This window comes from Triticum urartu, chromosome 3A (assembly GCF_056163025.1).
Source record: "Triticum urartu cultivar PI428250 chromosome 3A, HENAU_Tu73, whole genome shotgun sequence".
Lineage (NCBI taxonomy): Eukaryota > Viridiplantae > Streptophyta > Magnoliopsida > Poales > Poaceae > Triticum > Triticum urartu.
Genome location: NC_141875.1, coordinates 7458690 through 7481930, shown reverse-complemented (window position 1 = coordinate 7481930; position 23241 = coordinate 7458690). Strand labels below are relative to the sequence as shown.

Genomic DNA, 23241 nt, shown 5'->3' with positions numbered 1-23241 from the left:
CGTCGTTGTACCACCCAACGACTCTATGGCCCGTCCTTCCTTGTCGTTGCACCACCCAACGACTATATCGCCCGCTCTTCCTTGTCGCTGCACCAACCAGCGACTATATGGCCTGCCCCTGAGGCGCTAGTAGGTCGCCACCCGAGGCAAGCGCGGCTTCAAATCGACCGTGCTCTGATAGCAATTGTTAGAAATTCGCCATAGGATCGATCACATCAAACTGCACGAACACACGCGCACAAAAAACTGATAGCCAAGGGCCCTTGTCGTGCCCTCTTTTCTTCCTCTTTATTTCTTTTCTTCTTTTTCTCTTGATATCTCTTGGTGTTACAAAACTCACGCAACACCCCGTGCATATATACACGCAGGGACGCCTTAGCTAGCCGGACACAAATCCTATTCGAACACCAACTCCAAATACCATACGCCAAAGCTAGCTCTAACTGGACTGGCAAAAGCCCATACTTTCCTAACTACCGGCCACGCCTAACAGGACTCAAACATGAGCAAACATGACTATACGGCAGCGCTGATCACTTCCTAACCGGACTCAACCCTGTGTCTCACGCAGACTGCTTGCTTGCACATAACTAGAACTTACCTAGCTAAAACCAACTTATGTTTGGATTAAACACATATAACTGGAGTATTACGTAGGAACTGTGAAGCAACTAAGGGAGCTTAGAGGCCAATGAAGGAACTTCCTACCTTTCCAAACATAGTGGACTATTGGTAGTAGCAATTGCACTTGTTGGTACTAGACATTCGGTGCTAATTAGTCTCTCGAAATCCCAATTTTCTTTCGTACGGTGCATTTAGCTGCTTTCTTCGAACCGGGCTGCAATAGGACTTTTCTATGCTTTGTTATGATCGCGACAGTCAGGACTAGTGTCTGGAGATTTAACAGTGGAAATCAGTTTGGAATAAGATGTTGGAAGGAAGATAAGAGCACAGGCTCAGCAGCTGTTTGGAATCTGCTCAAGTCCTGGGCATCTTCATTGACCAAAATGTCTTATTCACCATGGTTCTGTGATTCCCGTTCAACGGAGAAGGATGGCCAGAGCCTCGTCATCTTGGGTTCTCCGGCCAATATGTAAAGAACTTAGTCTAGGAATCTTAATATCTCCGGAGTACTGAAGCAGCAACATTGACTCCACAACTGACTCCGGACATCGACATGCACTGAATTAGCGAGATTGACTTCACCATTGACTCCAGTTGGCAGTTCATGGGCCAGTGAGAGTAGTAAAAGACCATTTCATGGCCAGGGACAAAGAAAGACTATCATGCCTTGAACTACGGGGCGCCAATGTCTCATTCACGGTAACCTGATGTGATCTACGTGCAGCCAGGAAGGGCAGCCACAGCCATCGTTGTCTCGGTTCCCTGGCCAACATGGAAATAATGTAATCCACCCATCTGGAGCACTTGTAGAGGCAGCAACTTGTACATAGGTCATGATCTAGGCCTGTAGAATCAAGATCACTTTGGCTGGCAATCAGCGGCAGCTGTGTGCAAGGCTGGGAGCGGCTCGAGGTGTGGACGCCTTGACTGGACTATTATGCCACATGGAGCTCGTACGACTAGACTGGTGTGCTATATATGTCGACTATGCTTGTTCTACTCTGCGTGTTGGTGGTAGTCTCACGGTCCAAAATATCAATGCTTGTACAGAGAACGTGGTAATTTTATGAGTGAATTCTAGTTTTTACCCCCTATCTTGATATTTTTGTCACTAATTACCCCATTTAGCAGGATTTCATCCGTTTTACCCCATTTAGCAAAAGTGTTGCCACAATTTACCCTGTGTAAAATTTTGTATCTGTTCTGACTGGCGGGTCCAAATTGTCAGGTCTAGCTAGCAATGCCACATCGATGATTTTTTCCTATCTATTTTTCTCCTTGTTGAACCGGTCCTCCTAACTTCTCCCGACCGGCCAGGCCCGATATGATCGCACCGTCGTCACAGACCGGCCATCAACTGAGCACAGCCTGATGGTTATTGGAATAAATCACGATGTCCATGTCCGACTAGGGCAGGAGGCAGTCTTCACATGGGATACGTATAGGCTTAGTTTGGCTAGGGCTAGGTGCTATATATATCTTTGTACACCACGTTCTAATATCACCAGATCAAAGCAATAAAGAAATGTGAGGCTCGAGACTATAGCCTGTTGCAATCTATCGATCAGAGTTTCTTCCATCGATCGCCAAGTTACGCAGTGTTCTGCCGACGGCATCGTGATCGACCGATCGGATGTAGCGCTAGTGCAAAGCCTAGGTTCACCTACGCGTGCATGCGCATGTGGCATTGTTCATCAATCCATCTGTGCTAGCTTCCTTGTCTAGCTGCTTGCACGTTTGGTCCTGATGTCACCAAAGCAAGAAGAAGATTCAGTGCAGCGGTTCACGTAAATGGGCGTGCCTAGCCCGATGTCGGGGAGCTTGATGGAGCCATGAGAATCCACCGGTCGGTGTCGCCATCGCCGATGCCTGACAATATCTAACACTAGGTTCGAGCGAGCCTGACGGGTGCATTCGATCGGAAGCCTGGACAGGCAATGCAATCGATTGGGGCAGGCGACACAAGCTAGAAGCGAATGGAGGTGAGCATGGCGGGCGGCCGACTCGGGCGTTGTGCGTTGGACGTGATGTGAGTGACCTCCATTGTGCCGAGCCGGTCGGGAGAAGTTATGCTCTATGCGGCACAGGTCAGAATGCTCACACAATTTTAAACAGGGTAAATTGTGGCAATACTTTTGCTAAATGGGGTAAAATGAATGAAATCTCGCTAAATGGGATAATTAGTGTCAAAAATGTTAAAATAAAGGGTAAAAAACGGAATTCACTCTAATTTTATATATCCCCTTAAATAAAACCGTCAATTTGTTCGCTTTGTAGAAAAATGTTAAAATGGGAAATCGTTGTGCAATGCAATGACTGTGTCTTGCTGTTTTGACAGCTCACTAGACCGGAGCACGTCTACAGCTCCATTAAGGGGATCCTCAATTCCTCGCTGGACCGCAGGACTCGTTAAATCTGAAATCGACGTGTACTGAAAGTACTGGCGAAGACTACACCATTGACTCCGGTTGGCAGTTCATGGCAAGTGAGTGGTATTAACTATTAAGACTTGCCAGTGACTCCCAGCACTCACGCACACAAAACTGAAGGGACAAAGAAGAAACTTCACTCTGAAATCCAGCAAAGCACCCATGCCAAGCCAGCTGATTTGGTTGTGCGTGCTCTTGTTCGTCTATTTGTATGATGGTGTTGCTGCCATCGATGAGTTCACATATAATGGGTTCGTGTTCTCCATCACACCTATCAGACTCTGGGCCTCTGGCCATTCCGGCGATGGAATGGCGTTTGTCATCTCCTTGGCCCCGCTGTCTGATGTCTGTACAGGGAAATACTTGGGGCCTTGACAAGGCCAAACAAGGAGCTCCACACCGTAGCTAACAAGGTGTTTGGAGATGTAGACGACAACCATGTCGGGATTGATCTCAACAACCTAACATCCGCTGTCTCTTCAACCGCGGGCTACTACAGTAGCAATGGCGAGAAGGACTTCAATCCGCTGAGGCTTTCTAGTGGAAACCCAATGCAGGTGTGGGTGGACTACATCGATATGCAGCTTGACATCAGGCTTGCTCCTGTCCCCATGTATAAGCCTCTTCACCGCTGCTGTCTTGGTTTCTCTAGGGCACTTCTGGAAGCAGCAACACGAATTGGTCATGATCTGGAACAAAAACTTGACTGTTGGCAGCCGCAGCTACGTGGAAGGCTGGGAGCATCTCGGTAATATTATTGTGATCTAAAATATGAATGCTCTCATAGAGAACGTGGTAATTTCCCTGCAAAAAAGAAAAAGAAAAAAAGAGAACGAGGTAATTTTTTACCTCTCTATATAAAACTATCATTTCGTTAGCTATGCCAAAAAAATGTTAAAAATGGGAAATTAGTGTGGAAGGCAATAATTCTGTGTGGCTGTTTTGACGGGTCCCTAGACCGTATACAAGTCTATTGCTCCATCAAGGACTCGTTCAAACTGAAATTGACATGTAGGAGAACTGCAGGGGCAACGACTACACCAGTGACTCCGGTTGGCAGTTCATGGCCCGTGAGTAGTATTAATACTTGCCTTGCTCCTCCCACCACTTCCACACAACCAAAGGGAGGAAGAAAAAAGCTCCGCTCTGAAAACCAGCATATAGCACCATGCCAGGTCTTATCTGGGTGTGCGTCCTCTTGATCGTCTCTTGCCATGATGGCGTTGATGGCGCAACCGACTTCATATACAATGGGTTCGCCGGCAGCAAGCTCCGCCTCGACGGTGAGGCTTCCATCTCAAAACAAGGCGTCCTCTCTCTAACGAGGGGTAGCAGCGACAGCTACTTCAACCAGGGGCATGGCTTCCATCCAGAACCTCTTCCGTTTGTCAATTCCCATGGTGTGTCCATGAGCTTCTCTGCCACTTTCGTGTTCTCCATTACGCCCAGCGACTATGGCGGTTCCGGAGACGGGATGGCGTTTGTCATCTCCTTGGCCCCGCTATCTGGTATCTGGACAGATGGGAAATACTTGGGACTTGTCAATGAGGAGGACGACGGTTCCATACTTGCAAACCGTTTCTTCGCCATCGAGCTCGACACAGGAGTCAACAAGGAGTTCGGAGATATAGATGACAACCATGTCGGGGCTGATCTCAACAACCTGACGTCCACTGTCTCTTCAACCGCAGGCTACTACAGCGGCAATGTCGAGAAGGACTTCAATCCGCTGAGGCTTTCTAGTGGAAACCCAATGCAAGTGTGGGTGGACTACATCGATATGCAGCTTGACATCAGGCTTGCTCCTGTCCCCATGTATAAGCCCTCTTTACCGATTTTGTCTTACTACCCTGTCGACCTTGCAAAGGTCCTCAAGAATGACACCAAATCAAAGGCAGGGGTTCCAACCACAGCATACGTCGGTTTCTCTGCCTCCGAAGGTGATTGTTGGTCAGATTGGTGTGCGGCCCATCAAATTCTTGGGTGGAGCTTTAACATGTATGGACCGGCCGAACCACTTAACTTATCGCTGCTGGTGCCGCCATTAAAACAAGTACAAGATAGTTCTAGACAACAGGCCCATGGCAAGAAAAAAGTCGCCAAATGGGTGTCTGCAACTATATCTTCCCTTGCCATACTTGCAGGTATAATAGCTTGCCTTGTCCTTCGATGGTGGTGGTGGAAGATGAGGAACTCAGTGTGGAACGAAGATTGGGAGGCTGAGCTTGGCCCATGCCGCTTCGCATACTGGGACCTCCACAGGGCAACAGATGGCTTCCGCGACATGCAGCTTCTGGGGAAAGGCGGCTTTGGGCAAGTCTATAGAGGAGTCCTTGGTAGCTCTGGCATGGTCATCGCGGTGAAGCGGATCTCCTCGGAATCCAAGCAGGGGCCGGCCGAATTCACAGCTGAAATCATCATCCTTGGCCGCCTACGGCACCGGAACCTCGTTCGCTTGATCGGCTATTGTCGGCACAAGAAGGAGATGCTCCTGGTCTACGAGTGCATGCCCAACGGCAGCCTGGATAGCTACCTGCATGCACAGACGAGGCATGCAATGCTCTCCTGGTCTCAGAGGCTTCATATCATCAAAGGCGTCACGTCTGGGCTTCTGTACCTCCATGAGGACTGGGAGCAGGTCATCATACACCGCGACATCAAGGCCAGCAACGTCCTACTTGACGGAGAGATGAACGGTCGGCTTGGCGACTTCGGCCTTGCGAGGCTGCACGACCATGGTGCTGATGCGCACACCACCCATGTGGCCGGCACGAGGGGCTACCTTGCCCCTGAGCTCACGAGGTTCGGCAAGGCGACCAAGGCAACTGACGTGTTTGCGTTTGGTGCCTTTGTCCTAGAGGTGGCCTGTGGGAGGCGGCCGGTGGGGTTCAACGCCCGCGGCGAGCTGCTGGTGCTCGTCCAATGGGTGCGAGACACGTGGGCGAGCGGCTCCGGCTCAATCGTCGACACCATTGACCCAAGGCTGGACGAGTATGCTGCTGATGAGGCGGAGCTGGTGCTCAAGCTGGGGCTGTTGTGCTCGCACCCTTTACCTGTGGCGAGGCCCAGCATACGCCTTGTTATGCGGTACCTCGATGGAGATTTATCCTTGCCCGAGTTCTCTCCTGAATATCTCAACATTACAGATGTCGATCAGGTTCTTGATGAAGTGCCTCCGTCAGTGGCGAACAGCATTACAGGTCTGTCTGGAGGTAGATGATAGAACATCCACGAGGGTTTATCTATTTTGCTGTTTAATTAAAGGCTGGGGTGATGTTGGTTTAGAAGAACCTGATGGGGAGAAATGGTAGATAGTATGTATGTGTTTGTGTGTGTGGCTACTAAACAAATCTGGATACTCCCTCCATAAAGAAATATAAGAGCGTTTATAGATCACTAAAGTAGCTTCACAGTAAAAATACCTGCATACCTTTCTGAAATTCTCTCAGGTTACTTCCGACAAGTCTCTTTCTCAGGACTGAGAAGTATCCTCCAAGAAAATGTTCTCGAAAAAAAGTATCCTCCAAAAAGATAGCCTTGGGAAGAGTTTGTAGCTGCCAGTGTCACAGGAACGGCAGCTACCTCCTGTCCTATACACCTTCCAACTACTACTTTGCAGGTCTGTTCCTTCCATTCATCCATTGTTCTTGTAGCTCCAGACAGAGCACACAGCTTGGCAAGCTCAAAAAGTCTTAAATCTTTGAATTGAAAATGCACCAAAATCCTCAAACGAGCACCGAAAAAACAAATAATTTGCCCCGCCAACTGCCAACACTGTTAGTTACCAGTAGTGGTGAAAACGAGCAAAAGAATCCCATATATGTAGCATTTTACAGTTTTTTCTTGTGACGATTCAAGATATAGGTTCGAGCTGTATTTTCCGCTTGCGAGGAAGTCGAGCAATATTGTCAGCTAAGGTGTTGTTTCTATCTCATTAGTGTTGGACAAGCTAAACTAACTAGTTCTTGTCTATGAAAAACTATTGTCAGCGGATGTCTGCAAGACGCTCTGCAGTTCCAGAATCCAGATAATACTATGCAGTCTCTGGCCTTGTAAAACTCTGCACAAGCTCTGCACAAGCATGCATGAGGAACAACGGGACAGATGGCAGCAGGTTGGTGTTACAAATTTAATCCCTAGCTTGAACAATATGAGGATTAATAATACTAGGAATCTGCAAAATATATTGCCATGTCAACACATGAATACATGGCAGTTCGAACCTTATTGAAGGAGCTGCGCCACTTGTGCTACCGCCTGAAGGAGAGTGAAGCAGTCCAGTCAAGGGAAAGCCTAAGGCGTCCTCAACCGGCCTGATAACATGTACTCACTCCGTCCGGAAATACTCGTCGGAGAAATGCATAAAAATGAATGTATCTAGAACTAAAATACATCTAGATACATTCATTCCTCCGACGAGTATTTCCGGACGGAGGGAGTACTTTCTAACGGATCAGTATTAGTTAGTCCCAAAATCATGTGCTCCTGCATTACAGTAACAGAGATGAGCTGCCATCCTGCCATCTAACTGGGAGCATCACAGGACTTCAGAAAGCACTTGTGGTTTCTAACTGATCCGTTTTATATTAGCTAGTCCCAAAATTTCTTTCATTCTGTCCATTTCTCCTCTTTGTTGGAGCCTAGGAGCATTTTGGAACATGCCGTTGATTTCAACTACAATGACTAGAAAAATAACTGTGTTGGTTGATCTAAAAACAGACCTGCATTACATGGAGAAACTGAGCATTCTAATGAACAAATTCAGTCCAGCTGCTATAGAACAATGAGGTTTGCAATGTTAAACTATTTCTCAGGTAAAGTTGGGCCTCAGATTGTAATAATTAGAGAAGATGCAACCGAAACGTCATTTGCTTTACATAAAGAAAATCTCAGGTCCTGCTCATAATCTAATTGCCTACCTTCTATGTCAGGATTGTCTCATGTCACCTTGGGCCTTATATATGTGAGGCCAGAGGTGGAACTGAGGAGCTCCCCTGGAGATCGATGAACAGCTTGCCGAGGGAATTCAGCTAATCCACTGCACTGTTGAGTCACATGAGTGGTATGCAGCAACTTACAACTGGTTCTGTTAATATTCATATTCTAGTGAAAGTGATGCCATATTGCCTATTAAATAGGGGGCATTCTCATATGGTTGTAGTAGCAGAGATCGATGAGCAGCAAAGTGGTACCATGATTGACTTCCATGTACAAACTTGAGACACGGCCAACTATCCAAACGTATGATGATGCAATACACTTTATTAGTTTCAAAATGCTAAGTGATTTGAAAATCAAACGCCTTATATGATACATATTACTAAGCATAGCACAACCTATTATAAAAGGAAAACACACTGGAAATTGGGAGAAATTAAAAGCACTTGTAATTTTTTCTAATTCCAAATACCATTCATTCTGTCAATTTCTCTGCTTTGTTGGATCCTGGGAGAATTTTGGAACATGTTGTTAATTTCAACTACAATGACTAGAAAAATACCTGCATTAGTTGATCTGAAAACAGACTTGCATTACATGAAAAAATTGAACATTCTAATGACAATTCAGTCCAGCTGCTGTAAAACAAGAAGGTTTGCAATATTGAAATACATTGCAGGTAAAATTAAGTCAAGACAAGGGGCTTCAGATTATAATAATTTGAGAAGATACAAATAGACAGGTCATTTGCTTTACATAATAAAATCTCATGTCCTGCTTGTAATTTAATTGTCTATCTTGTCAAGATTTTGTCATTTCATCTGGCACCTGATACATGTGAAGCTAGAGGTGGAACCAATGAGACCACATTTCCAGCAGCGCCGAAATACACTTGACTTGTTGCAACGAAGTTATGATCAATGTTGCTCTCTGCATTCATGGCACCTTCCAAGACCTTGACTACCTCGGACATTTTAGGCCTTCTTTTGCAATCAATCTGCAAACACCACATTGCGAGCTTCATCATCTCAATTACATCCTGCTTATGTGCTAGCATATCGTTACTCTTATTGTCAATCAATTCTACCAACCGATTAGTCTTCACCTTTTCCTCCAATTGGGTGATGAGATGGATGCTCTCTTCGGATTGAGAATTGTCGAGGTTCTTTCTTCCGCTGATGACTTCCATGACCACAACACCAAAGCTGTAGACATCAGCCTTTTCCGTGATCTGTGATGTCAACCATTCAGGAGCTAAATATCCAGGTGTGCCTCTCATTCTGATAAAACTTGGCTCATATCCCTGTCAATGAGCTTGCATAGTCCAAAATCAGAAAGTTTAGCATTGAAGTCATCATCTAAGAGGATGTTTTGTGGTTTGATATCCAAATGGGCAATCTTTTTCATGCACTCCTCATGAAGATAAGCGAGACCCTTAGCTATGTGAGTGCTAATCTTGCACCGCGTGCTCCAATTCAGGGGAGGTGAATCATTGTCATGTTGATGATAGATCCATCTATCCAAGGATCCTTTTGGCATGTACTCATATACCAAGAGCCTATGCGATTTCTCTGCACAGAAACCAATCAATCTGACCAAATTAATATGATGAATGCTGCCAATTGTTTGAACCTCTGCAGAAAATTCTTTTTTGCCCTGACCCGCTCGATCCAAACGTTTTACTGCAATCCTTTCATCACCAAATTGACCCTTGAAAACAGACCCAAATCCTCCTTCCCCGAGCTTGTCTGCGAATTGCTCGGTTGCTGCTTTTAGCTGCTGAAATGTGAACCTCATTGGTGTTCCTTGTAGCTCCCCAAACTCTTCCTCCTTCTCCATCTCATATTGTTGTTGTGTTCTTCGTTTACGTATAAAATAGGTGCCAGGAACAAGATGCTAAGCAAAATGAAGCCAACTACAGGAGCTAAAATTGCTACAACTCTTCTTACAGAGGAGGATTTCACTTTCATGCTTGTTGTCCCAATAGCTGCAGGCAGAGCACTCGGGGCCGTAGGTATTACCTTGGGCGGGGGTGCAGGCTGAGCACTTGGGGTCGTAGGTGTTACCTTGGCTGGGGGTGCAGGCAAGGGCCTAGCAGCTGTAGGAGATATTGGGCGATAGCCCGTGGCACCACCGATAACGGTTCGATTGATCATGGTACCACCGGCAATGGAGCCATGGAATGCACTCGCCGTGATGGTAGCAATAGGGAAGAGGAGAAGGAGGAGAGGCCGGAGGTGGAGAGCCGACGAGGTACTCACTACTGCCATTTGTTCCTTCGTGTTATGATTTGTGATTCCACCCGTTAACTTGAATAAGAGTCTCAAGGCAAACTTGGGATAGGGCTCCTGTGGCTATGACAAACTTACACCTAACAGGCTGGAAGAGTGGTAGGGGATAGCAGACAGGGACCGCATCTGTGTGTTGAATGATTCAACGGTCAGCATAAAACAACCTAACATGCTCTATAATCTTGGTAGGGCCTGACTTAGCTTTGCCGGACTTGTTTGCTTGTTAGTCCCTTTCGAATTATTTCTCTACGTTTTCAAGAAAGAAAAAAAAGAGTTACATCCGTATAATGTGTAGTTTGATGATTCAAGCCTCCTCTGCACACCGCACTAGCTAGCCGTCTTTCTCCTCCCTAATCACACCACTAGTCTGGGAAACCTCCACACGCAACCACACAAACAGCCAACTCACAGGAATCCAACTCACCTGTGGTAAATCAGACCACTGCTCCTCGCCGCCTTGTTCCTCCCGGCACCTTCCTTCACCGCCGCAGCACTCTGCTCAGTTCCGCCGCTGCACTGAGTCGCCTCACAGGCCCAGGTCGCCCTCCTTCACAGCGCCGTTGACCACCAGCACCACCACCAACTTCCGCCGCCTCCGAACCCACTCAACGCTGTTCCACGGCCGCCGCTGCCTCGCCGGAGACGGGTGTCTCTGATGCTATGTTGATTAGCTCCGATGACATTGTCCTACTCTAGCGAGAAGAGGAGAGAAGTCTGGAATATTGAGGATTGACCTTAGAGCATCTCCAGCCGTTCAGCCCCCCAGGGCGCCTAAAAAGAGCGGCCTGGGGGCGAACCGGCGCTAGCTCGGCCCCTGGGGGCGACCTAGCTCCCAGTCACGCCCCAAGGCGCCGGCCCCAGGATGCGGAAAATTCAAACTTGGTCGTTCCCGCTCACAAAAGACGTCACAAGTCCGGCGATCACAAGTCACAGTTCGGCGATCGGATGTAGTCTGGCATACAAAAAATAGAGCGCCACAAGTTCGCGTGCGCAACGCATCACTCGGCGGGGTCGGCCTCAAGCGTCGGTGGAGTCGGCGTGCGCGGGCTCGGCGGTGACGGAGCTGCTTCTGTGCTGGGAGGTGTCGGCGCGACTTCGGTGCTGCTGGGCGTCGTGGAGGCGTCATCACTCGGGCTTGGCGACGGCGTCGGCGTGGGCGCGGGAGTTGGCGTCGCCGTCGTTGGCAGCTGGTTCGGGATGAGGCCGCGCACCGCCATGTACCACGCCTTGAGCTTCTCGTCGGTGCTCTGGAGGATGTCCGCCCCGCCCATCAGAAAAGCCAGGTCGGTATTCCTCTTCTTCGCGGCGACGTTGGTCCGGAGCAGGTTGAGCTTGATGGCGCTATTCGTCATCAACGACGACCACCGCGCCGCGGTTTTCTCTTCACGCAGGACGGCCCGGGCCTGTGCGTCGGCAAGGCAATGCTCGATGGACTCCTGCACTCGCGCGGTAGCCGTGTCGGCGTGTTTCCCCTTCTTGGCCCCTTAGTTGCCGTCCGGCTGCCCCTCTGACGCGCCCGGCGTCGGCGCGTCCGGCTTGTAGGTCTCCTTGGCCTTGTCGAGGGTGCGCCGGACTTCCGCCCACTTTTTGCACATGTCAATGCGCTTGTAAACGTGGAGGTACTTGAACTCGGCGTCGTTGTTGCCCTGCCGATACAAGGCGAACATGCGCAGCAACTGCGCGGAGGAACAAACAGTTGGCGGGTGCACACGGCGAAGAGAGGCGGGAGACCGGCGTGCCATACCTGATCCTCAACGCCGGCGCCGCTCTCCGGGCGAGCCGCGACCTCCTTGACGATCCCATGCCATTTGTTGCACGCCCCCTGGATATGCCCCCAATGGTTCGCCATCGCCTTCGCCCCGCGCTGCATGTAGACGCCTTTAAAGTAGGGGTCGACGAGCTTGCGTTCGTTGAACTCGGCCTTGATGCGCTCCCTGGATACGCCCCCAATGGTTCGTGCCGGTGGTCGGGTCGAGGCAGACGATTTTCCATGCTTCGGCGAGGCATTCCTCCTCCTTGGACGCCCACTTGATGCGCGGCTCGGCGGACCTGGTCGCCCGCTTCTTCTTCTTGCGCCTCCTCACCGGAACAGTCCCTGCTCTTCCTCCTCCTCCTCTTCATCCTCCTCCTCCTGCTCCTCCTCGCCGTAGACGTAGCCGAGCTCGCCGTCCATGCCGCCGCTGAGATCCACCGTGTCGTCCGGGGTGACGAACCTGGGAGACGCGGCGGCCGCGGTCGAGCCGGTCGCGATGATGTTCTCCATGTCGGCCTCGGTCTCGTCGGTGTCGCCGAGGTGCGAGAAGGGAAGCGCGCCACGACGGAAAGGGGGCGTCGGGGAGGACGCGTAGGCGGGCGAAGAGTAGTTGTATGGAGGGTACTGCATGCGGCGAAGGCAGGCGAGGGCATGCGCTGGGCCGGGTGTCCATGGGGGAAGGTGACGTTGGGGTTGAACCCACCGTGCGCGTCCCCATCGGCGTAGCCCGGCGAGGGAGATCCCCATGGTTGCGACGACGGAGAGCTGACGCCTTGCTGGCTCCAGGGGCGTACTGGGCGTGGCTGTCGGGTGGATTCATCATCCCCGTGCAAGTCACCTCGGCCTCGGCTTGGTCCGCCGAAGCCGCAGCCGCACGCGCCGCGTTGTCACGGGCCTTCTTGGAGATCGCCCTGTTTCGCCGGTCGGCGGTGACAGCCATCCCGTCGCTGAACTTCTGCCCTCCAGTTGGCGTTTGACATGCCCGGTGGCTTGGACGGCGGCGCCCTCGGCTTCCTCTGCTTCGGCTGGGCGACGGAGGCGGTCGCGGTTGCCGCAGTGCGGGGGACGACATACTTCTTCGGTGGCATGGCGGCCGGCTGGGAGGCGAGCGGGAGGGAGATTGGCGGGAGGAAGGGAGAGAATGGGAGGGAAGTGGGGGAAAAGCGGGAAGAAACGACGGAAAGAGGCGCTCGACTCGCCGACATGGCGGACCCACGTGCCCTTTTCGCTTGTGTCGGCGCCCCAGGCGCCCCCCAGGGCGCCGGGTTTGGCCTGGGTCCGCCGGCACCAGTTTCGGCCCGAGCCGACGAAAAACGGGCTTCTGGGGGCGCGACTGGGGATGCTCTTATCCTTCCAATTATCCACGGGAGTAGTATATACAAGGTGAGTTTTACATTTTCGTCCCTCGATTCTTGTGTTGGGGAACGCAGTAATTTCAAAAAAATTTCTACGCACACGCAAGATCATGGTGATGCATAGCAACGAGAGGGGAGAGTGTTGTCTACGTACCCTCGTAGACCGCAACGGAAGCGTTGACACAACGTAGAGGAAGTAGTCGTACGTCTTCCCGATCCGACCGATCCAAGCACCGTTACTCCGGCACCTCCGAGTTCTTAGCACACGTACAGCTCGATGACGCTCCCCGGGCTCCGATCCAGCAAAGCTTCGGGGATGAGTTCCGTCAGCACAACGGCGTGGTGACGATGATGATGTTCTACCGACGCAGGGCTTCGCCTAAGCACTACAACGATATGATCGAGGTGGAATATGGTGGCAGGGGGCACCGAACACGGCTAAGGAACGATCACGTGGATCAACTTATGTGTCTAGAGGTGCCCCCCTGCCCCCGTATATAAAGGATCCAAGGGGGGGGGGGTGCGGCCGGCCCTATGGTGGCGCGCAGGAGGAGTCCTACTCCTACCGGGAGTAGGACTCCCCTCCCGTTCCTTGTCCAACTAGGAGAGGTGGAGGGAGAATAGGAAAGGGGGGGGGGCGCCGCCCCTCCCTCCTTGTCCAATTCGGACTAGGGGGAGAGGGGGCGCGCGGCCTGCCCTGGCAGCCCCTTCCTCTTCTCCACATTAGGCCCATGAGGCCCATTAACCCCCCGGGGGGTTCCGGTAACCCCCCGGTGCTCCGGTTTTATCCGATACTTCTCCGGAACCCTTCCGGTGTCCGAATATAGTCATCCAATATATCAATCTTTATGTCTCAACCATTTCGAGACTCCTCGTCATGTCCGTGATCACATCCGGGACTCCGAACTAACTTCGGTACATCAAAATGCATAAACTCATAATAACTGTCATCGTAACGTTAAGCGTGCGGACCCTACGGTTCAAGAACAATGTAGACATGACTGAGACACATCTCCAGTCAATAACCAATAGCGGGACCTGGATGCCCATATTGGCTCCTACATATTCTACGAAGATCTTTATCGGTCAGACCGCATAACAACATACGTTGTTCCCTTTGTCATCGGTATGTTACTTGCCCGAGATTCGATCGTCGGTATCCAATACCTAGTTCAATCTCGCTACCGGCAAGTCTCTTTACTCGTTCCGTAATACATCATCTCGCAACTAACTCATTAGTTGCAATGCTTGCAAGGCTTATGTGATGTGGATTATCGAGAGGGCCCAGAGATACCTCTCCGACAATCGGAGTGACAAATCCTATTCTCGAAATACGCCAACCCAACATCTACCTTTGGAGACACCTGTAGAGCTCCTTTATAATCACCCAGTTACGTTGTGACGTTTGGTAGCACACAAAGTGTTCCTCCGGCGAACGGGAGTTGCATAATCTCATAGTCATAGGAACATGTATAAGTCATGAAGAAAGCAATAGGAACATACTAAACGATCGGGTGCTAAGCTAATGGAATGGGTCATGTCAATCAGATCATTCACCTAATGATGTGATCCCGTTAATCAAATAACAACTCTTTTGTTCATGGTTAGGAAACATAACCATCTTTGATTAACGAGCTAGTCAAGTAGAGACATACTAGTGACACTAAGTTTGTTTATGTATTCACACATGTATTATGTTTCCGGTTAATACAATTCTAGCATGAATAATAAACATTTATCATGATATAAGGAAATAAATAATAACTTTATTATTGCCTCTAGGGCATATTTCCTTCAGTCTCCCACTTGCACTAGAGTCAATAATCTAGATTACACAGTAATGATTCTAACACCCATGGAGTCTTGGTGCTGATCATGTTTTGCTCGTGGAAGAGGCTTAGTCAATGGGTCTGCAATATTCAGATCCGTATGTATCTTGCAAATCTCTATGTCTCCCACCTGGACTAGATCCCGGATGGAATTGAAGCGTCTCTTGATGTGCTTGGTTCTCTTGTGAAATCTGGATTCTTTTGCCATGGCAATTGCACCAGTATTGTCACAAAAGATTTTCATTGGACCCGATGCACTAGGTATGACACCTAGATCGGATATGAACTCCTTCATCCAGACTCCTTCATTTGCTGCTTCCGAAGCAGCTATGTACTCCGCTTCACATGTAGATCCTGCTACGACGCTTTGTTTAGAACTGCACCAACTGACAGCTCCTCCGTTTAATGTAAACACGTATCCGGTCTGCGATTTAGAATCGTCCGGATCAGTGTCAAAGCTTGCATCAACGTAACCTTTTACGATGAGCTCTTTGTCACCTCCATATACGATAAACATATCCTTAGTCCTTTTCAGGTATTTCAGGATGTTCTTGACCGCTGTCCAGTGATCCACTCCTGGATTACTTTGGTACCTCCCTGCTAAGCTTATAGCAAGGCACACATCAGGTCTGGTACACAGCATTGCATACATGATAGAGCCTATGGCTGAAGCATAGGGAACATCTTTCATTTTCTCTCTATCTTCTGCAGTGGTCGGGCATTGAGTCTGACTCAACTTCACACCTTGTAACACAGGCAAGAACCCTTTCTTTGCTTGATCCATTTTGAACTTTTTCAAAATCTTGTCAAGGTATGTGCTTTGTGAAAGTCCAATTAAGCGTCTTGATCTATCTCTATAGATCTTTATGCCTAATATGTAAGCAGCTTCACCGAGGTCTTTCATTGAAAAACTCTTATTCAAGTATCCCTTTATGCTATCTAGAAATTCTATATCATTTCCAATCAGTAATATGTCATCCACATATAATATCAGAAATGCTACAGAGCTCCCACTCACTTTCTTGTAAATACAGGCTTCTCCGAAAGTCTGTATAAAACCAAATGCTTTGATCACACTATCAAAACGTTTATTCCAACTCCGAGAGGTTTGCACCAGTCCATAAATGGATCGCTGGAGCTTGCACACTTTGTTAGCTCCCTTTGGATCGACAAAACCTTCCGGATGCATCATATACAACTCTTCTTCCAAAAATCCATTCAGGAATGCAGTTTTGACATCCATCTGCCAAATTTCATAATCATAAAATGCGGCAATTGCTAACATGATTCGGACAGACTTAAGCATCGCTACGGGTGAGAAGGTCTCATCGTAGTCAACCCCTTGAACTTGTCGAAAACCTTTTGCGACAAGTCGAGCTTTGTAGACAGTAATATTACCGTCAACGTCAGTCTTCTTCTTGAAGATCCATTTATTCTCAATTGCTTGCCGATCATCAGGCAAGTCAACCAAAGTCCATACTTTGTTCTCATACATTGATCCCATCTCAGATTTCATGGCTTCAAGCCATTTTGCGGAATCTGGGCTCACCATCGCTTCTTCATAGTTTGTAGGTTCATCATGATCTAGTAGCATGACTTCCAGAACTGGATTACCGTACCACTCTGGTGCGGATCTCACTCTGGTTGATCTACGAGGTTCAGTAGTATCTTGTCTTGAAGTTTCATGATCATTATCATTAACTTCCTCACTTATTGGTGTAGGTGTCGCAGAAACAGTTTTCTGTGATGTACTACTTTCCAATAAAGGAGCAGGTACAGTTACCTCGTCAAGCTCTACTTTCCTCCCACTCACTTCTTTCGAGAGAAACTCCTTCTCCAGAAAGTTTCCGAATTTAGCAACAAAAGTCTTGCCTTCGGATCTGTGATAGAAGGTGTATCCAACAGTTTCCTTTGGATATCCTATGAAGACACATTTATCCAATTTGGGTTCGAGCTTATCAGGTTGAAACTTTTTCACATAAGCATCGCAGCCCCAAACTTTCAGAAACGACAACTTTGGTTTCTTGCCAAACCACAGTTCATAAGGCGTTGTCTCAACGGATTTTGATGGTGCCCTATTTAACGTGAATGCGGCCGTCTCTAGAGCGTATCCCAAAAATGATAGCGGTAAATCAGTAAGAGACATCATAGATCGCACCATATCTAGTAAAGTACGATTACGACGTTTGGACACACCATTACGCTGTGGTGTTCCGGGTGGCGTGAGTTGCGAAACTATTCCACAATTTTTCAAATGTACACCAAACTCGTAACTCAAATATTCTCCTCCACGATCAGATCGTAGAAACTTTATTTTCTTGTTACGATGATTTTCAACTTCACTCTGAAATTCTTTGAACTTTTCAAATGTTTCAGACTTATGTTTCATTAAGTAGATATACCCATATCTGCTTAAGTCATCTGTGAAGGTGAGAAAATAACGATATCCGCCACGAGCCTCAACATTCATCGGACCACATACATCTGTATGTATGGTTTCCAACAAATCTGTTGCTCTCTCCATAGTACCGGAGAACGGTGTTTTAGTCATCTTGCCCATGAGGCACGGTTCGCAAGTACCAAGTGATTCATAATCAAGTGGTTCCAAAAGTCCATCAGTATGGAGTTTCTTCATGCGCTTTACACCGATATGACCTAAACGGCAGTGCCACAAATAAGTTGCACCATCATTATCAACTCTGCATTTTTTGGCTTCAACATTATGAATATGTGTATCACTACTATCGAGATTCAGTAAGAATAGACCACTCTTCAAGGGTGCATGACCATAAAAGATATTACTCATATAAATAGAACAACCATTATTCTCTGATTTAAATGAATAACCGTCTCGCATTAAACAAGATCCAGATATAATGTTCATGCTCAACGCTGGCACCAAATAACAATTATTTAGGTCTAATACTAATCCCGAAGATAGATGTAGAGGTAGCGTGCCGACCGCGATCACATCGACTTTGGAACCGTTTCCCACGCGCATCGTCACCTCGTCCTTAGCCAATCTTCGCTTAATCCGTAGTCCCTGTTTCGAGTTGCAAATATTAGCAACAGAACCAGTATCAAATACCCAGGTGCTACTGCGATCATTAGTAAGGTACACATCAATAACATGTATATCACATATACCTTTGTTCACCTTGCCATCCTTCTTATCCGCCAAATACTTGGGGAAGTTCCGCTTCCAGTGACCAGTCTGCTTGCAGTAGAAGCACTCAGTTTCAGGCTTAGGTCCAGACTTGGGTTTCTTCTCTTGAGCAGCAACTTGCTTGCCGTTCTTCTTGAAGTTCCCCTTCTTCTTCCCTTTGCCCTTTTTCTTGAAACTAGTGGTCTTGTTGACCATCAACACTTGATGCTCCTTTTTGATTTCTACTTCCGCAGCTTTCAGCATTGCGAAGAGCTCGGGAATAGTCTTGTTCATCCCTTGCATATTATAGTTCATCACGAAGCTCTTGTAGCTTGGTGGTAGTGATTGGAGAATTCTGTCAATGACGCAATCATCTGGAAGATTAACTCCCATCTGAATCAAGTGATTATTATACCCAGACATTTTGAGTATATGCTCACTGACAGAACTGTTCTCCTCCATCTTGCAGCTATAGAACTTATTGGAGACTTCATATCTCTCAATCCGGGCATTTGCTTGAAATATTAACTTCAACTCCTGGAACATCTCATATGCTCCATGACGTTCAAAACATCGTTGAAGTCCCGATTCTAAGCCGTAAAGTATGGCACACTGAACTATCGAGTAGTCATCAGCTTTGCTCTGCCAGACGTTCATAACATCTGGTGTTGCTCCAGCAGCAGGCCTGACACCCAGCGGTGCTTCTAGGACGTAATTCTTCTGAGCAGCAATGAGGATAATCCTCAAGTTATGGACCCAGTCCGTGTAATTGCTTGAAGGAAATATGCCCTAGAGGCAATAATAAAGTTATTATTTATTTCCTTATTTCATGATAAATGTTTATTATTCATGCTAGAATTGTATTAACCGGAAACACAATACATGTGTGAATACATAGACAAACAGAGTGTCACTAGTATGCCTCTACTTGACTAGCTCGTTAATCAAAGATGGTTATGTTTCCTAACCATGGACAAAAGAGTTGTTATTTGATTAACGGGATCACATCATTAGATGAATGATCTGATTGACACGACCCATTCCATTAGCTTAGCACCCGATCGTTTAGTATGTTGCTATTGCTTTCTTCATGACTTATACATGTTCCTATGACTATGAGATTATGCAACTCCCGTTTGTCGGAGGAACACTTTGTGTGCAACCAAACGTCACAACGTAAATGGGTGATTATAAAGGTGCTCTACAGGTGTCTCCAAAGGTAGATGTGGGGTTGGCGTATTTCGAGATTAGGATTTGTCACTCCGATTGTCGGAGAGGTATCTCTGGGCCCTCTCGGTAATGCACATCACATAAGCCTTGCAAGCATTGCAACTAATGAGTTAGTTGCGAGATGATGTATTACGGAACGTGTAAAGAGACTTGCCGGTAACGAGATTGAACTAGGTATTGGATACCGACGATCGAATCTCGGGCAAGTAACATACCGATGACAAAGGGAACAACGTATGTTGTTATGCGGTCTGACCGATAAAGATCTTCGTAGAATATGTAGGAGCCAATATGGGCATCCAGGTCCCGCTATTGGTTATTGACCGGAGATGTGTCTCGGTCATGTCTACATTGTTCTCGAACCGTAGGGTCCGCACGCTTAAGGTTTCGATGACAGTTATATTATGAGTTTATGAGTTTTGATGTACCGAAGGAGTTCGGAGTCCCGGATGAGATCGGGGACATGACTAGGAGTCTCGAAATGGTCGAGACGTAAAAATCGATATATTGGACAACTATATTCGGACATCGGAAAGGTTCCGAGTGATCCGAGTATTTTTCGGAGTACCGGAGAGTTACGGGAATTCGCCGGGGAGTATATGGGCCTTATTGGGCTTTAGGGAAAGAGATAGGAGAGGTTGGGCGCCCCCCAAGGCCTAGTCCGAATTGGACTAGGGGGAAGGGCTGCGCCCCCTCCTTCCTTCTCTCCTCTTTTCCCTTGCCTTGACTCCTACTCCTAATACATGGAAGGACTCCTAGTTGGACTAGGAAAAGGGGAATCCTACTCCCGGTGGGAGTAGGACTCCCCTAGGGCGAGCCATAGAGAGGGCCGGCCCTCCCCTCCTCCACTCCTTTATATACGGGGGCAGGGAGCACCCCATAGACACACAAGTTGATCCTTGAGATCGTTCCTTAGCCGTGTGCGGTGCCCCCCTCCACCATATTCCACCTCGGTCATACCGTTGTAGTGCTTAGGCGAAGCCCTGCGTCGGTAGAACATCATCATCGTCATCACGCCGTCGTGCTGACGAAACTCTTCCCCGACGCTTTGCTGGATCGGAGCCCGGGGAGCGTCATCGAGCTGAACGTGTGCCAAGAACTCGGAGGTGCCGGAGTAACGGTGCTTGGATCGGTCAGATCGTGAAGACGTACGACTACATCAACCGCGTTGTGCTAACGCTTCCGCAGTCGGTCTACGAGGGTACATAGACAACACTCTCCCCTCTCGTTGCTATGCATCACCATGATCTTGCGTGTGCGTAGGAATTTTTTTGAAATTACTACGAAACCCTACAGTGGTATCAGAGCCTAGGTTTTATGGTTTGATGTTATATGCACGAGTAGAACACAAGTGAGTTCTGGGCGATATAAGTCATACTGCCTACCAGCATGTCATACTTTGGTTCGGCGGTATTGTTGGACGAGGCGACCCGGACCGACATTACGCGTACGCTTACGCGAGACCGGTTCTCCCGACGTGCTTTGCACATAGGTGGCTTGCGGGCGACAGTCTCTCCAACTTTAGTTGAACCGAGTGTGGCTACGCCCGGTCCTTGCGAAGGTTAAAACAGAGTCAAATTGACAAACCATCGTTGTGGTTTTGATGCGTAGGTGAGATTGGTTCTTGCTTAAGCCCGTAGCAGCCACGTAAAACTTGCAACAACAAAGTAGAGGACGTCTAACTTGTTTTTGCAGGGCATGTTGTGATGTGATATGGTCAAGACATGATGCTAAATTTTATTGTATGAGATGATCATGTTTTGTAACCGAGTTATCGGCAACTGGCAGGAACCATATGGTTGTCGCTTTATTGTATGCAATGCAATCGCGATGTAATGCTTTACTTTATCACTAAGCGGTAGCGATAGTCGTGGAAGCATAAGATTGGCGAGACGACAACGATGCTACGATGGAGATCAAGGTGTCACGCCGGTGACGATGGTGATCATGACGGTGCTTCGGAGATGGAGATCACAGGCACAAGATGATGATGGCCATATCATGTCACTTATATTGATTGCATGTGATGTTTATCTTTTATGCATCTTATCTTGCTTTGATTGACGGTAGCATTATAAGATGATCTCTCACTAATTATCAAGAAGTATTCTCCCTGAGTATGCACCGTTGCGAAAGTTCTTCGTGCTGAGACACCACGTGATGATCGGGTGTGATAGGCTCTACGTTCAAATACAACGGGTGCAAAACAGTTGCACACGCGGAATACTCAGGTTATACTTGACGAGCCAAGCATATACAGATATGGCCTCGGAACACGGAGACCCAAAGGTCGAGCGTGAATCATATAGTAGATATGATCAACATAATGATGTTCACCAATGAAACTACTCCATCTCACGTGATGATCGGACATGGTTTAGTTGATTTGGATCACGTGATCACTTAGAGGATTAGAGGGATGTCTATCTAAGTGGGAGTTCTTAAGTAATATGATTAATTGAACTTTAATTTATCATGAGCTTAGTCCTGGTAGTATTTTGCAAATTATGTTGTAGATCAATAGCTCGCGTTGTTGCTTCCCTGTGTTTATTTTGATATGTTCCTAGAGAAAATTGTGTTGAAAGATGTTAGTAGCAATGATGCGGATTGGATCCGTGATCTGAGGTTTATCCTCATTGCTGCACAGAAGAATTATGTCCTTGATGCACCGCTAGGTGACAGACCTATTACAGGAGCAGATGCAGACATTATGAACGTTTGGCTAGCTCAATATGATGACTACTTGATAGTTTAGAGCACCATGCTTAACGGCTTAGAATCGGGACTTCAAAGACGTTTTGAACGTCATGGACCATATGAGATGTTCCAGGAGTTGAAGTTAATATTTCAAGCAAATACCCGAGTTGAGAGATATGAAGTCTCTAACAAGTTCTATAGCTAAAAGATGGAGGAGAATCGCTCAACTAGTGAGCATGTGCCCAGATTGTCTGAGTACTACAATCGCTTGAATCAAGTGGGAGTTAATCTTCTAGATAAGATAGTGATTGACAGAATTCTCTAGTCACCATCACCAAGTTAGTAGAACTTCGTGATGAACTATAATATGCAAGGGATAACGGAAACAACTCCCAAGCTCTTCGTGATGCTGAAATCAACGAAGGTAGAAATCAAGAAAAACATCAAGTGTTGATGGTTAACAAGACCACTAGTTTCAAGAAAAGGGCAAAGGGAAGAAGGGGAACTTCAAGAAGAGCGGCAAGCAAGTTGCTTCTCAAGTGAAGAAGCCCAAGTCTGGTCCTAAGCCTGAGACTAAGTGCTTCCACTGCAAAGGGACTGGTCACTGGAAGCGGAACCACCCCAAGTGATTGGCGGATAAGAAGGATGGCAAAGTGAACAAAAGTATATTTGATATACATGTGATTGATGTGTACTTTACTAGTATTTATAGCAACCCCTAAGTATTTGATACTAGTTCAGTTGCTAAGATTAGTAACTCAAAACGGGGGTTGCAGAATAAACAGAGACTAGTTAAGGGTGAAGTGACGATGTGTGTTGGAAGTGGTTCCAAGATTGATATGATCATCATCGCACACTCCCTATAATTTCGGGATTAGTGTTGAACCTAAATAAGTGTTATTTGGTGTTTGCGTTAAGCATGAATATGATTTGATCATGTTTATTATAAT

The 23241-nt window shown here is 47.6% G+C and overlaps 1 protein-coding gene and 1 pseudogene across 2 annotated transcripts; one reads left to right on the top strand and one right to left on the bottom strand.

Moving 5' to 3' along the window:
- Window positions 1–4137: 4137 nt before the first annotated feature.
- LOC147977637 (L-type lectin-domain containing receptor kinase SIT2-like) lies at window positions 4138–6672 on the top strand. 2 transcript variants are annotated; one of them, XM_087516418.1, is made up of 2 exons: window positions 4138–4453; window positions 4745–6672. In XM_087516418.1, the coding sequence occupies exons 1-2, from the start codon at window positions 4222–4224 to the stop codon at window positions 6271–6273; spliced, it is 1761 nt and encodes a 586-aa protein (XP_087372544.1). In that variant the 5' UTR covers window positions 4138–4221; the 3' UTR covers window positions 6274–6672. The 2 variants fall into 2 exon arrangements, with proteins under 2 accessions (XP_087372544.1, XP_087372543.1); XM_087516417.1 differs by having other exon boundaries at window positions 4144–6669.
- A 2041-nt stretch (window positions 6673–8713) lies between these two features.
- Window positions 8714–10533, bottom strand: LOC125547545 (G-type lectin S-receptor-like serine/threonine-protein kinase SD2-5 pseudogene; annotated as a pseudogene).
- Window positions 10534–23241: the final 12708 nt, after the last annotated feature.